Below are 12,265 nucleotides of genomic sequence, written 5' to 3'. Positions count from 1 at the left end.
GGGGGAACGAGGAGTTCCTTAGCGATGGAAGAAGTGACCAAAATCATTCTATGGGCGGAGTCTCACTCCTGCCTCCTGTCTGCTATCCACATCCCAGGAGTGGAAAATTGGGAAGCGGATTTTCTGAGTCGTCAGACTTTGCATCCGGGGGAGTGGGAACTCCATCCGGAAATCTTTGCCCAAGTCACTCAGCTGTGGGGCATTCCAGACATGGATCTGATGGCCTCTCGTCAGAACTTCAAAGTTCCTTGCTACGGGTCCAGATCCAGGGATCCCAAGGCGGCTCTAGTGGATGCACTAGTAGCACCTTGGACCTTCAAACTAGCTTATGTGTTCCCGCCGTTTCCTCTCATCCCCAGGCTGGTAGCCAGGATCAACCAGGAGAGGGCGTCGGTGATCTTGATAGCTCCTGCGTGGCCACGCAGGACTTGGTATGCAGATCTGGTGAATATGTCATCGGCTCCACCTTGGAAGCTACCTTTGAGACGAGACCTTCTTGTTCAGGGTCCGTTCGAACATCCGAATCTGGTTTCACTCCAGCTGACTGCTTGGAGATTGAACGCTTGATCTTATCGAAGCGAGGGTTCTCAGATTCTGTTATCGATACTCTTATTCAGGCCAGAAAGCCTGTAACTAGAAAGATTTACCACAAAATTTGGAAAAAATATATCTGTTGGTGTGAATCTAAAGGATTCCCTTGGGACAAGGTTAAGATTCCTAAGATTCTAGCCTTCCTTCAAGAAGGATTGGAAAAAGGATTATCTGCAAGTTCCCTGAAGGGACAGATTTCTGCCTTGTCTGTGTTACTTCACAAAAAGCTGGCAGCTGTGCCAGATGTTCAAGCCTTTGTTCAGGCTCTGGTTAGAATTAAGCCTGTTTACAAACCTTTGACTCCTCCTTGGAGTCTCAACTTAGTTCTTTCAGTTCTTCAGGGGGTTCCGTTTGAACCCTTACATTCCGTTGATATTAAGTTATTATCTTGGAAAGTTTTGTTTTTAGTTGCAATTTCTTCTGCTAGAAGAGTTTCGGAATTATCTGCTCTGCAGTGTTCTCCTCCTTATCTGGTGTTCCATGCAGATAAGGTGGTTTTACGTACTAAACCTGGTTTTCTTCCAAAAGTTGTTTCTAACAAAAACATTAACCAGGAGATTATCGTACCTTCTCTGTGTCCGAAACCAGTTTCAAAGAAGGAACGTTTGTTGCACAATTTGGATGTTGTTCGCGCTCTAAAATTCTATTTAGATGCTACAAAGGATTTTAGACAAACATCTTCCTTGTTTGTTGTTTATTCCGGTAAAAGGAGAGGTCAAAAAGCAACTTCTACCTCTCTCTCTTTTTGGATTAAAAGCATCATCAGATTGGCTTACGAGACTGCCGGACGGCAGCCTCCCGAAAGAATCACAGCTCATTCCACTAGGGCTGTGGCTTCCACATGGGCCTTCAAGAACGAGGCTTCTGTTGATCAGATATGTAGGGCAGCGACTTGGTCTTCACTGCACACTTTTACCAAATTTTACAAGTTTGATACTTTTGCTTCTTCTGAGGCTATTTTTGGGAGAAAGGTTTTGCAAGCCGTGGTGCCTTCCATTTAGGTGACCTGATTTGCTCCCTCCCTTCATCCGTGTCCTAAAGCTTTGGTATTGGTTCCCACAAGTAAGGATGACGCCGTGGACTGGACACACCTATGTTGGAGAAAACAGAATTTATGTTTACCTGATAAATTACTTTCTCCAACGGTGTGTCCGGTCCACGGCCCGCCCTGGTTTTTTAATCAGGTCTGATAATTTATTTTCTTTAACTACAGTCACCACGGTATCATATGGTTTCTCCTATGCAAATATTCCTCCTTAACGTCGGTCGAATGACTGGGGTAGGCGGAGCCTAGGAGGGATCATGTGACCAGCTTTGCTGGGCTCTTTGCCATTTCCTGTTGGGGAAGAGAATATCCCACAAGTAAGGATGACGCCGTGGACCGGACACACCGTTGGAGAAAGTAATTTATCAGGTAAACATAAATTCTGTTATTTGTTCAAAATGGAATTTATTCGTTCTTTATTTAAAGAGGTCTTAATTGCATTAGAAATAGAGGATTCTGGTCCTCTTGATACTAAATCTAAATGTTTAAATAAGGTTTTTAAATCTCCTGTAGTTATTCCAGAAGTTTTTCCTGGGAATGGAATAATTTGGGTAATTCATTTACTCCTTCTAAACGTTTTAAGCAATTATATCCTGTGCCATCTGACAGATTAGAATTTTGGGACAAAATCCCTAAGGTTGATGGGGCTGTCTCTACTCTTGCTAAACGTACTACTATTCCTACGGCAGATAGTACTTCCTTTAAGGATCCTTTAGATAGGAAGATTGAATCCTTTCTAAGAAAAGCTTACTTATGTTCAGGTAATCTTCTTAGTCCTGCTATATTTTTAGCAGATGTTGCTGCAGCTTCAACTTTTTGGTTAGAAGCTTTAGCGCAACAAGTAACAGATCATAATTCTCATAGCATTATTAATCTTCTTCAACATGCTAATAACTTTATTTGTGATGCCATCTTTGATATCATTAGAGTTGATGTCAGGTATATGTCTCTAGCTATTTTGGCTAGAAGAGCTTTATGGCTTAAAACTTGGAATGCTGATATGTCTTCTAAGTCAACTTTGCTTTCCCTTTCTTTCCAGGGTAATAAATTATTTGGTTCTCAGTTGGATTCTATTATCTCAACTGTTACTGGAGGGAAAGGAACTTTTTTACCACAGGATAAAAAATCTAAAGGTAAATTTAGGTCTAATAATCGTTTTCGTTCTTTTCGTCACAATAAGGAACAAAAGCCTAATCCTTCACCCACAGGAGCGGTATCAGTTTGGAAACCATCTCCAGTCTGGAATAAATCCAAGCCTTTTAGAAAACCAAAACCAGCTCCCAAGTCCACATAAAGGTGCGGCCCTCATTCCAGCTCAGCTGGTAGGGGGCAGATTATGATTTTTCAAAGAAATTTGGATCAATTCAATTCACAATCTTTGGATTCAGAACATTGTTTCAGAAGGGTACAGAATTGGCTTCAAAATAAGGCCTCCTGCAAAGAGATTTTTTCTTTCCCGTGTCCCAGTAAATCCAGCGAAGGCTCAAGCATTTCTGAAATGTGTTTCAGATCTAGAGTTGGCTGGAGTAATTATGCCAGTTCCCGTTCTGGAACAGTGGCTGGGGTTTTATTCAAATCTCTTCATTGTACCAAAGAAGGAGAATTCCTTCAGACCAGTTCTGGATCTAAAAATATTGAATCGTTATGTAAGGATATCAACATTCAAAATGTTAACTATAAGGACTATCCTGCCTTTTGTTCAGCAAGGGCATTATATGTCCACAATAGATTTACAGGATGCATATCTGCATATTCAGATTCATCCAGATCACTATCAGTTTCTGAGATTCTCTTTCCTAGACAAGCATTACCAGTTTGTGGCTCTGCCGTTTGGCCTAGCAACAGCTCCAAGAATTTTTACAAAGGTTCTCGGTGCCCTTCTGTCTGTAATCAGAGAACAGGGTATTGTGGTATTTCCTTATTTGGACGATATCTTGGTACTTGCTCAGTCTTCACATTTAGCAGAATCTCATACGAATCGACTTGTGTTGTTTCTTCAAGATCATGGTTGGAGGATCAATTTACCAAAAAGTTCATTGATTCCTCAAACAAGGGTAACCTTTTTAGGTTTCCAGATAGATTCAGTGTCCATGACTCTGTCTCTGACAGACAAGAGACGTCTAAAATTGATCTCAGCTTGTCGAAACCTTCAATCACAATCATTCCCTTCGGTAGCCTTATGCATGGAAATTCTAGGTCTTATGACTGCTGCATCGGACGCGATCCCCTTTGCTCGTTTTCACATGCGACCTCTTCAGCTCTGTATGCTGAACCAGTGGTGCAGGGATTACACAAAGATATCTCAATTAATATCTTTAAAACCGATTGTACGACACTCTCTGACGTGGTGGACAGATCACCATCGTTTAGTTCATGGGGCTTCTTTTGTTCTTCCGACCTGGACTGTAATTTCAACAGATGCAAGTCTGACAGGTTGGGGAGCTGTTTGGGGGTCTCTGACAGCACAAGGGGTTTGGGAATCTCAGGAGGTGAGATTACCAATCAATATTTTGGAACTCCGTGCAATTTTCAGAGCTCTTCAGTCATGGCCTCTTCTAAAGAGAGAATCGTTCATTTGTTTTCAGACAGACAATGTCACAACTGTGGCATACATCAATCATCAAGGAGGGACTCACAGTCCTCTGGCTATGAAAGAAGTATCTCGAATACTGGTATGGGCGGAATCCAGCTCCTGTCTAGTTTCTGCGGTTCATATCCAAGGTATAGACAATTGGGAAGCGGATTATCTCAGTCGCCAAACGTTTCATCCGGGCGAATGGTCTCTTCACCCAGAGGTTTTTCTTCAGATTGTTCAAATGTGGGGACTTCCAGAAAAATATCTGATGGCTTCCCATCTAAACAAGAAACTTCCCAGGTATCTGTCCAGATCCAGGGATCCTCAAGCGGAAGCAGTGGATGCATTGTCACTTCCTTGGAAGTATCATCCTGCCTATATCTTTCCGCCTCTAGTTCTTCTTCCAAGAGTAATCTCCAAGATTCTGAAGGAATGCTCGTTTGTTCTGCTGGTGGCTCCAGCATGGCCTCACAGGTTTTGGTATGCGGATCTTGTTCGGATGGCCTCTTGCCAACCGTGGACTCTTCCGTTAAGACCAGACCTTCTGTCGCAAGGTCCTTTTTTCCATCAGGATCTCAAATCCTTAAATTTAAAGGTATGGAGATTGAACGCTTGATTCTTAGTCAAAGAGGTTTCTCTGACTCTGTGATTAATACTATGTTACAGGCTCGTAAATCTGTATCTAGGAAGATATATTATAGAGTCTGGAAGACTTACATTTCTTGGTGTCTTTCTCATCACTTTTCCTGGCATTCTTTTAGAATTCCGAGAATTTTACAGTTTCTTCAGGATGGTTTGGATAAAGGTTTGTCTGCAAGTTCCTTGAAAGGACAAATCTCTGCTCTTTCTGTTCTTTTTCATAGAAAGATTGATAATCTTCCTGATATTCATTGTTTTGTACAAGCTTTGGTTCGTATAAAACCTGTCATTAAGTCAATTTCTCCTCCTTGGAGTTTGAATTTGGTTCTGGGGGCTCTTCAAGCTCCTCCGTTTGAACCTATGCATTCATTAGACATTAAATTACTTTCTTGGAAAGTTTTGTTTCTTTTGGCCATCTCTTCTGCTAGAAGAGTTTCTGAATTATCTGCTCTTTCTTGTGAGTCTCCTTTTCTGATTTTTCATCAGGATAAGGCGGTGTTGCGAACTTCTTTTAAATTTTTACCTAAGGTTGTGAATTCTAACAACATTAGTAGAGAAATTGTGGTTCCTTCATTATGTCCTAATCCTAAGAATTCTAAGGAGAGATCATTGCATTCTTTGGATGTAGTTAGAGCTTTGAAATATTATGTTGAAGCTACTAAGAATTTCCGAAAGACTTCTAGTCTATTTGTTATCTTTTCCGGTTCTAGGAAAGGTCAGAAGGCCTCTGCCATTTCTTTGGCATCTTGGTTGAAATCTTTAATTCATCATGCTTATGTTGAGTCGGGTAAAACTCCGCCTCAAAGGATTACAGCTCATTCTACTAGGTCAGTTTCTACTTCCTGGGCGTTTAGGAATGAAGCTTCGGTTGATCAGATTTGCAAAGCAGCAACTTGGTCTTCTTTGCATACTTTTACTAAATTCTACCATTTTGATGTGTTTTCTTCTTCTGAAGCAGTTTTTGGTAGAAAAGTACTTCAGGCAGCTGTTTCAGTTTGATTCTTCTGCTTATAATTTCAATTTTTTTCATTATAAGATTTAAACTTTATTTTGGGTGTGGATTATTTTTCAGCGGAATTGGCTGTCTTTATTTTATCCCTCCCTCTCTAGTGACTCTTGCGTGGAAGATCCACATCTTGGGTAGTCATTATCCCATACGTCACTAGCTCATGGACTCTTGCTAATTACATGAAAGAAAACATAATTTATGTAAGAACTTACCTGATAAATTAATTTCTTTCATATTAGCAAGAGTCCATGAGGCCCACCCTTTTTTGTGGTGGTTTTGATTTTTTTGTATAAAGCACAATTATTCCAATTCCTTATTTTTATGCTTTCGCACTTTTTTCTTATCACCCCACTTCTTGGCCATACGTTAAACTGATTTGTGGGTGTGGTGAGGGGTGTATTTATAGGCATTTTGAGGTTTGGGAAACTTTGCCCCTCTTGGTAGGAATGTATATCCCATACGTCACTAGCTCATGGACTCTTGCTAATATGAAAGAAATGAATTTATCAGGTAAGTTCTTACATAAATTATGTTTTTTAATTTCAAATGTACCTTGATGTCCTTCACTAAGGTCTGTACTTTGGAAAATGTTCGCCACAGCCTTTGTCTGTGCCTATCCCTGCTCTTGAGACATTTCTCTCATCTGGAAATGGCTAACACAATAATATTCTATGAGAAGTAGTTTTCTGTAGCCTAAAAAGTTTTGATTTTCATGCAGGCCAACTGGTTTATCAGTAAGTGTAAATCTTATTTTGTGTTTCTATAAATAAATGGTTTATTATTCATATATATATGTACTTTTTTTCACAACAGTCACTAAAGTTTCTGGATGAAGAAGAAGCTACAGATAATGATTTAAAATCGAAGTTCAAAGACCGTTGGCAGAGGACACCATCGATTGAACTTTATAAACCCTTGCGTCTAGGTAATAATTTTGGGTTTTATTTCATCAGAAGCATGACCAATTATATGTAACATAGTAGATGAGTTTAAAAAAAGACCGAAGTCCATCGAGTTCAACCTATACAAATCTAAAATATATACAAAAAGCTCCAGTTACGCTTATATAATCCCACTAAAAGGTGACCCATTTAATACTAGCAATCCTATCCATGAATATTGTTTATAGACAGAAATGTATCCAAATAATTTTTAAATGTATCTAGGGTATTGGCATTCACTACCTCCTTTGGTAATGAGTTCCACAATTGTATTGCTCTTACAGTGAAAAAATGTTTCCGTTGCAGGAGATTAAATCTCCTTTCCTCCAACCTTAAATTGTGACCTCTGGTCGCAAACAATTTTCTTGGAATAAACAGAGTTTCTGTCATCTCTGTATATGGGCTTTGAGAATATATTTATATAAAGTAATCATGTCACCTCTTAAGCGCCTTTTTCCTAAAGAAAACAAACCCAGTTTGGCTAGCCTCTCCTCATAGGTTAAATTCTCCAATCCCCTTATTAGCTTTGTGGCCCTTCTCTGAACTTTTTCTAGTTCTGCAATATCTTTTCTTGCGATTGGTCCCCAGAACTGAAGGTGAGGTCTTACCAGGGCTTTATGTAGTGACAGAATTATGCTTTCCTCCATTGAGTCAATGCCTCTTTTAATACATGCTAGTATCTTATTAGCCTTTGAAGCTGCTGCCCTGCATTGTGCACCCATCTTTAGCTTGTTATCTATTACTACCCCCAAATCCCTTTCCTCCTCTGTTTGGCTAAGTCTTGTCCCATTGAAATAATATGTTGCCTGCTTATTTTTACTTCCAAAATGTAGAACCTTGCATTTTCCCGTATTAAATCTCATTTTCCATTTACCTGCCCATACTTCTAATTTTTGCAGGTCCCTTTGTATCGAAAGTTCATCCTGCGCTGACCTAATGACCTTAATTAACTTAGTATCATCTGCAAAAATAGAGATGTCGCTATTTAATCCAAGCTCCAAGTCATTTATAAAAATATTAAAAAGAATAGGACCCAGCACTGATCCCTGGGGTACTCCACTGATTACCTTTGTCCAATCTGAGTATGATCCATTTACTACTACTAGTTGCTCCCTAACTTTTATCCAGTTATATATCCATAAACTAACATTTCTTTCATGTAATTAGCAAGAGTCCATGAGCTAGTGACGTATGGGATATACATTCCTACCAGGAGGGGCAAAGTTTCCCAAACCTCAAAATGCCTATAAATACACCCCTCACCACACCCACAAATCAGTTTTACAAACTTTGCCTCCTATGGAGGTGGTGAAGTAAGTTTGTGCTAGATTCTACGTTGATATGCGCTCCGCAGCAGGTTGGAGCCCGGTTTTCCTCTCAGCGTGCAGTGAATGTCAGAGGGATGTGAGGAGAGTATTGCCTATTTGAATTCAATGATCTCCTTCTACGGGGTCTATTTCATAGGTTCTCTGTTATCGGTCGTAGAGATTCATCTCTTACCTCCCTTTTCAGATCGACGATATACTCTTATATATATATATATATATATATACCATTACCTCTACTGATTTTCGTTTCAGTACTGGTTTGGCTTTCTACTACATGTAGATGAGTGTCCTAGGGTAAGTAAGTCTTATTTTCTGTGACACTCTAAGCTATGGTTGGGCACTTTTTTATAAAGTTCTAAATATATGTATTCAAACATTTATTTGCCTTGACTCAGGATGTTCAACATTCCTTATTTCAGACAGTCAGTTTCATTTTTGGGATAATGCATATGAATCAATCAATTTTTTTCTTACCTTAAAATTTGACTTTTTCCCTGTGGGCTGTTAGACTCGCGGGGGCTGAAAATGCTTCATTTTATTGCGTCATTCTTGGCGCGGACTTTTTTGGCGCAATTTTTTTTTTTCTGTTTCCGGCGTCATACGTGTCGCCGGAAGTTGCGTCATTTTTGACGTTCTTTTGCGCCAAAAGTGTTGGCGTTCCGGATGTGGCGTCATTTTTGGCGCCAAAAGCATTAAGGCGCCAAATAATGTGGGCGTCTTTTTTGGCGCTAAAAAAATATGGGCGTCATTATTGTCTCCACATTATTTAAGTCTCATTATTTATTGCTTCTGGTTGCTAGAAGCTTGTTCACTGGCATTTTTTCCCATTCCTGTCATTTAAGGAATTTGATCAATTTTGCTTTATATGTTGTTTTTTCTATTACATATTGCAAGATGTCCCACGTTGAAACTGAGTCAGAAGATACTTCTGGAAAATTGCGGCCTGGTGCTGGAGCTACCAAAGCTAAGTGTATCTGCTGTAAACTTATGGTATCTGTTCCTCCAGCTGTTGTTTGTACTGATTGTCATGACAAACTTGTTAATGCAGATAATATTTCCTTTAGTACTGTTACATTACCTGTTGCTGTTCCGTCAACATCTAATACTCAGAGTGTTCCTGATAACATAAGAGATTTTGTTTCTAAATCCATTAAGAAGGCTATGTCTGTTATTCCTCCTTCTAGTAAACGTAAAAAGTCTTTTAAAACTTCTCATTTTTCAGATGAATTTTTAAATGAACATCATCATTCTGATTCTGATAATGGTTCTTCTGGTTCAGAGGATTCTGTCTCAGAGGTTGATGCTGATAAATCTTCATATTTATTTAAAATGGAATTTATTTGTTCTTTACTTAAAGAAGTCCTAATTGCATTAGAAATAGAGGATTCTAGTCTTCTTGATACTAAATCTAAACGTTTAGATAAGGTTTTTAAATCTCCTGTAGTTATTCCAGAAGTTTTTCCTGTCCCTGATGCTATTTCTAAAGTAATTTCCAGGGAATGGAATAATTTGGGTAATTCATTTAATCCTTCTAAACGTTTTAAGCAATTATATCCTGTGCCATCTGACAGATTAGAGTTTTGGGACAAAATCCCTAAGGTTGATGGGGCTGTCTCTACTCTTGCTAAGCGTACTACTATTCCTACGACAGATGGTACTTCCTTTAAGGATCCTTTAGATAGGAAAATTGAATCCTTTCTAAGAAAAGCTTACTTGTGTTCAGGTAATCTTCTTAGACCTGCTATATCTTTAGCGGATGTTGCTGCAGCTTCAACCTTTTGGTTAGAAGCTTTAGCGCAACAAGTATCAGATCATAATTCTCATAGCATTATTAATCTTCTTCAACATGCTAATAATTTTATTTGTGATGCCATTTTTGATATCATTAGAGTTGATGTCAGGTATATGTCTCTAGCTATTTTAGCTAGAAGAGCTTTATGGCTTAAAACTTGGAATGCTGATATGTCTTCTAAGTCTACTCTGCTTTCCCTTTCTTTCCAGGGTAATAAATTATTTGGTTCTCAGTTGGATTCTATTATCTCAACTGTTACCGGAGGGAAAGGAACTTTTTTACCACAGGATAAAAAATCTAAAGGTAGATTTAGGTCTAATAATCGTTTTCGTTCCTTTCGTCACAACAAGGAACAAAAGCCTGATCCTTCATCCTCAGGAACAGTATCTGTTTGGAAACCATCTCCAGTCTGGAATAAATCCAAGCCTTTTAGAAAACCTAAGCCAGCTCCTAAGTCCACATGAAGGTGTGGCCCTCATTCCAGCTCAGCTGGTAGGGGGCAGATTACGTTGTTTCAAAGAAATTTGGATCAATTCCGTTCACAATCTTTGGATTCAGAACATTGTTTCAGAAGGGTACAGAATTGGCTTCAAGATAAGGCCTCCTGCAAAGAGATTTTTTCTTTCCTGTGTCCCAGTAAACCCAGCGAAGGCTCAAGCATTTCTGAAATGTGTTTCAGATCTAGAGTTGGCTGGAGTAATTATGCCAGTTCCAGTTCTGGAACAGGGGCTGGGGTTTTATTCAAATCTCTTCATTGTACCAAAGAAGGAGAATTCCTTCAGACCAGTTCTGGATCTAAAAATATTGAATCGTTATGTAAGGATACCAACATTCAAAATGGTAACTGTAAGGACTATCCTGCCTTTTGTTCAGCAAGGGCATTATATGTCTACAATAGATTTACAGGATGCATATCTGCATATTCTGATTCATCCAGATCACTATCAGTTTCTGAGATTCTCTTTCCTAGACAAGCATTACCAGTTTGTGGCTCTACCGTTTGGCCTAGCAACAGCTTCAAGAATTTTTACAAAGGTTCTCGGTGCCCTTCTGTCTGTAATCGGAGAACAGGGTATTGTGGTATTTCCTTATTTGGACGATATGTTGGTACTTGCTCAGTCTTCACATTTAGCAGAATCTCATACGAATCGACTTGTGGTGTTTCTTCAAGATCATGGTTGGAGGATCAATTTACCCAAAAGTTCATTTGATTCCTCAGACGAGGGTAACCTTTTTAGGTTTCTAGATAGATTCAGTGTCCATGACTCTGTCTTTGACAGACAAGAGACGTCTAAAATTGATATCAGCTTGTCGAAACCTTCAGTCTCAATCAGTCCCTTCGGTAGCCTTATGCATGGAAATTCTAGGTCTTATGACTGCTGCATCGGACGCGATCCCCTTTGCTCGTTTTCACATGCGACTTCTTCAGCTCTGTATGCTGAACCAATGGTGCAGGGATTACACAAAGATATCTCAATATCTTTAAAACCGATTGTACTACACTCTCTGTCATGGTGGACAGATCACCATCGTTTAGTTCAGGGGGCTTCTTTTGTTCTTCCGACCTGGACTATAATTTCAACAGATGCAAGTCTTACAGGTTGGGGAGCTGTGTGGGGGTCTATGACAGCACAAGGGGTTTGGGAATCTCAGGAGGTGAGATTACCGATCAATATTTTGGAACTCCGTGCAATTTTCAGAGCTCTTCAGTCATGGCCTCTTCTAAAGAGAGAATCGTTCATTTGTTTTCTGACAGACAATGTCACAACTGTGGCATACATCAATCATCAAGGAGGGACTCTCAGTCCTCTGGCTATGAAAGAAGTATCTCGAATTCTGGTTTGGGCTGAATCCAGCTCCTGTCTAGTTTCTGCGGTTCATATCCCAGGTATAGACAATTGGGAAGCGGATTATCTCAGTCGCCAAACGTTACATCCGGGCGAATGGTCTCTTCACCCAGAGGTATTTCTTCATACAAGAAATTTTGTCCACAGCACTATAATATCAATTATTTTTATTTTCTGTTAAACATACAGATATAAAATGCGACGTTTCGAGTGTTGCCACTCTTACTCATGCTAATACATTGTATCATTTGAAACAAATTTAAAGCCCTCAGTTTCGCGCCAACCACTACATTCAGTGGCTCTGCTGCCATCTACTGACCAACAAAAATATAACAGTTAAAAACATTACTTTGTTATATAAACTTAGTATTAGTATCTGTTTGCACTTAATTACTTTATGCATTCTAAATTTATGCAGTCCTGTTTATAATCAATTATGCATACTTTGAACAATGGCCATACAATAATATGAACAAATTTAGACAGAATAAACTTTTG

The 12,265-nt window shown here is 39.3% G+C and overlaps 1 protein-coding gene across 1 annotated transcript in view; it reads left to right on the top strand.

Moving 5' to 3' along the window:
• LOC128661549 (programmed cell death 6-interacting protein) overlaps positions 1–12,265 on the top strand; it is a 280,148-nt gene that overhangs the window by 92,595 nt on the left and 175,288 nt on the right. Inside the window, exon 5 of the mRNA XM_053715792.1 lies at positions 6,673–6,784. Coding sequence (XP_053571767.1) covers positions 6,673–6,784 — 112 coding nt within the window. The remainder of the gene's footprint in view (positions 1–6,672; positions 6,785–12,265) is intronic.

Source organism: Bombina bombina, chromosome 5, assembly GCF_027579735.1.
Source record: "Bombina bombina isolate aBomBom1 chromosome 5, aBomBom1.pri, whole genome shotgun sequence".
NCBI lineage: Eukaryota > Metazoa > Chordata > Amphibia > Anura > Bombinatoridae > Bombina > Bombina bombina.
The sequence above is the reverse complement of the archived record's forward strand: the minus strand, read 5'-3'. Positions and strand labels throughout refer to the sequence as shown.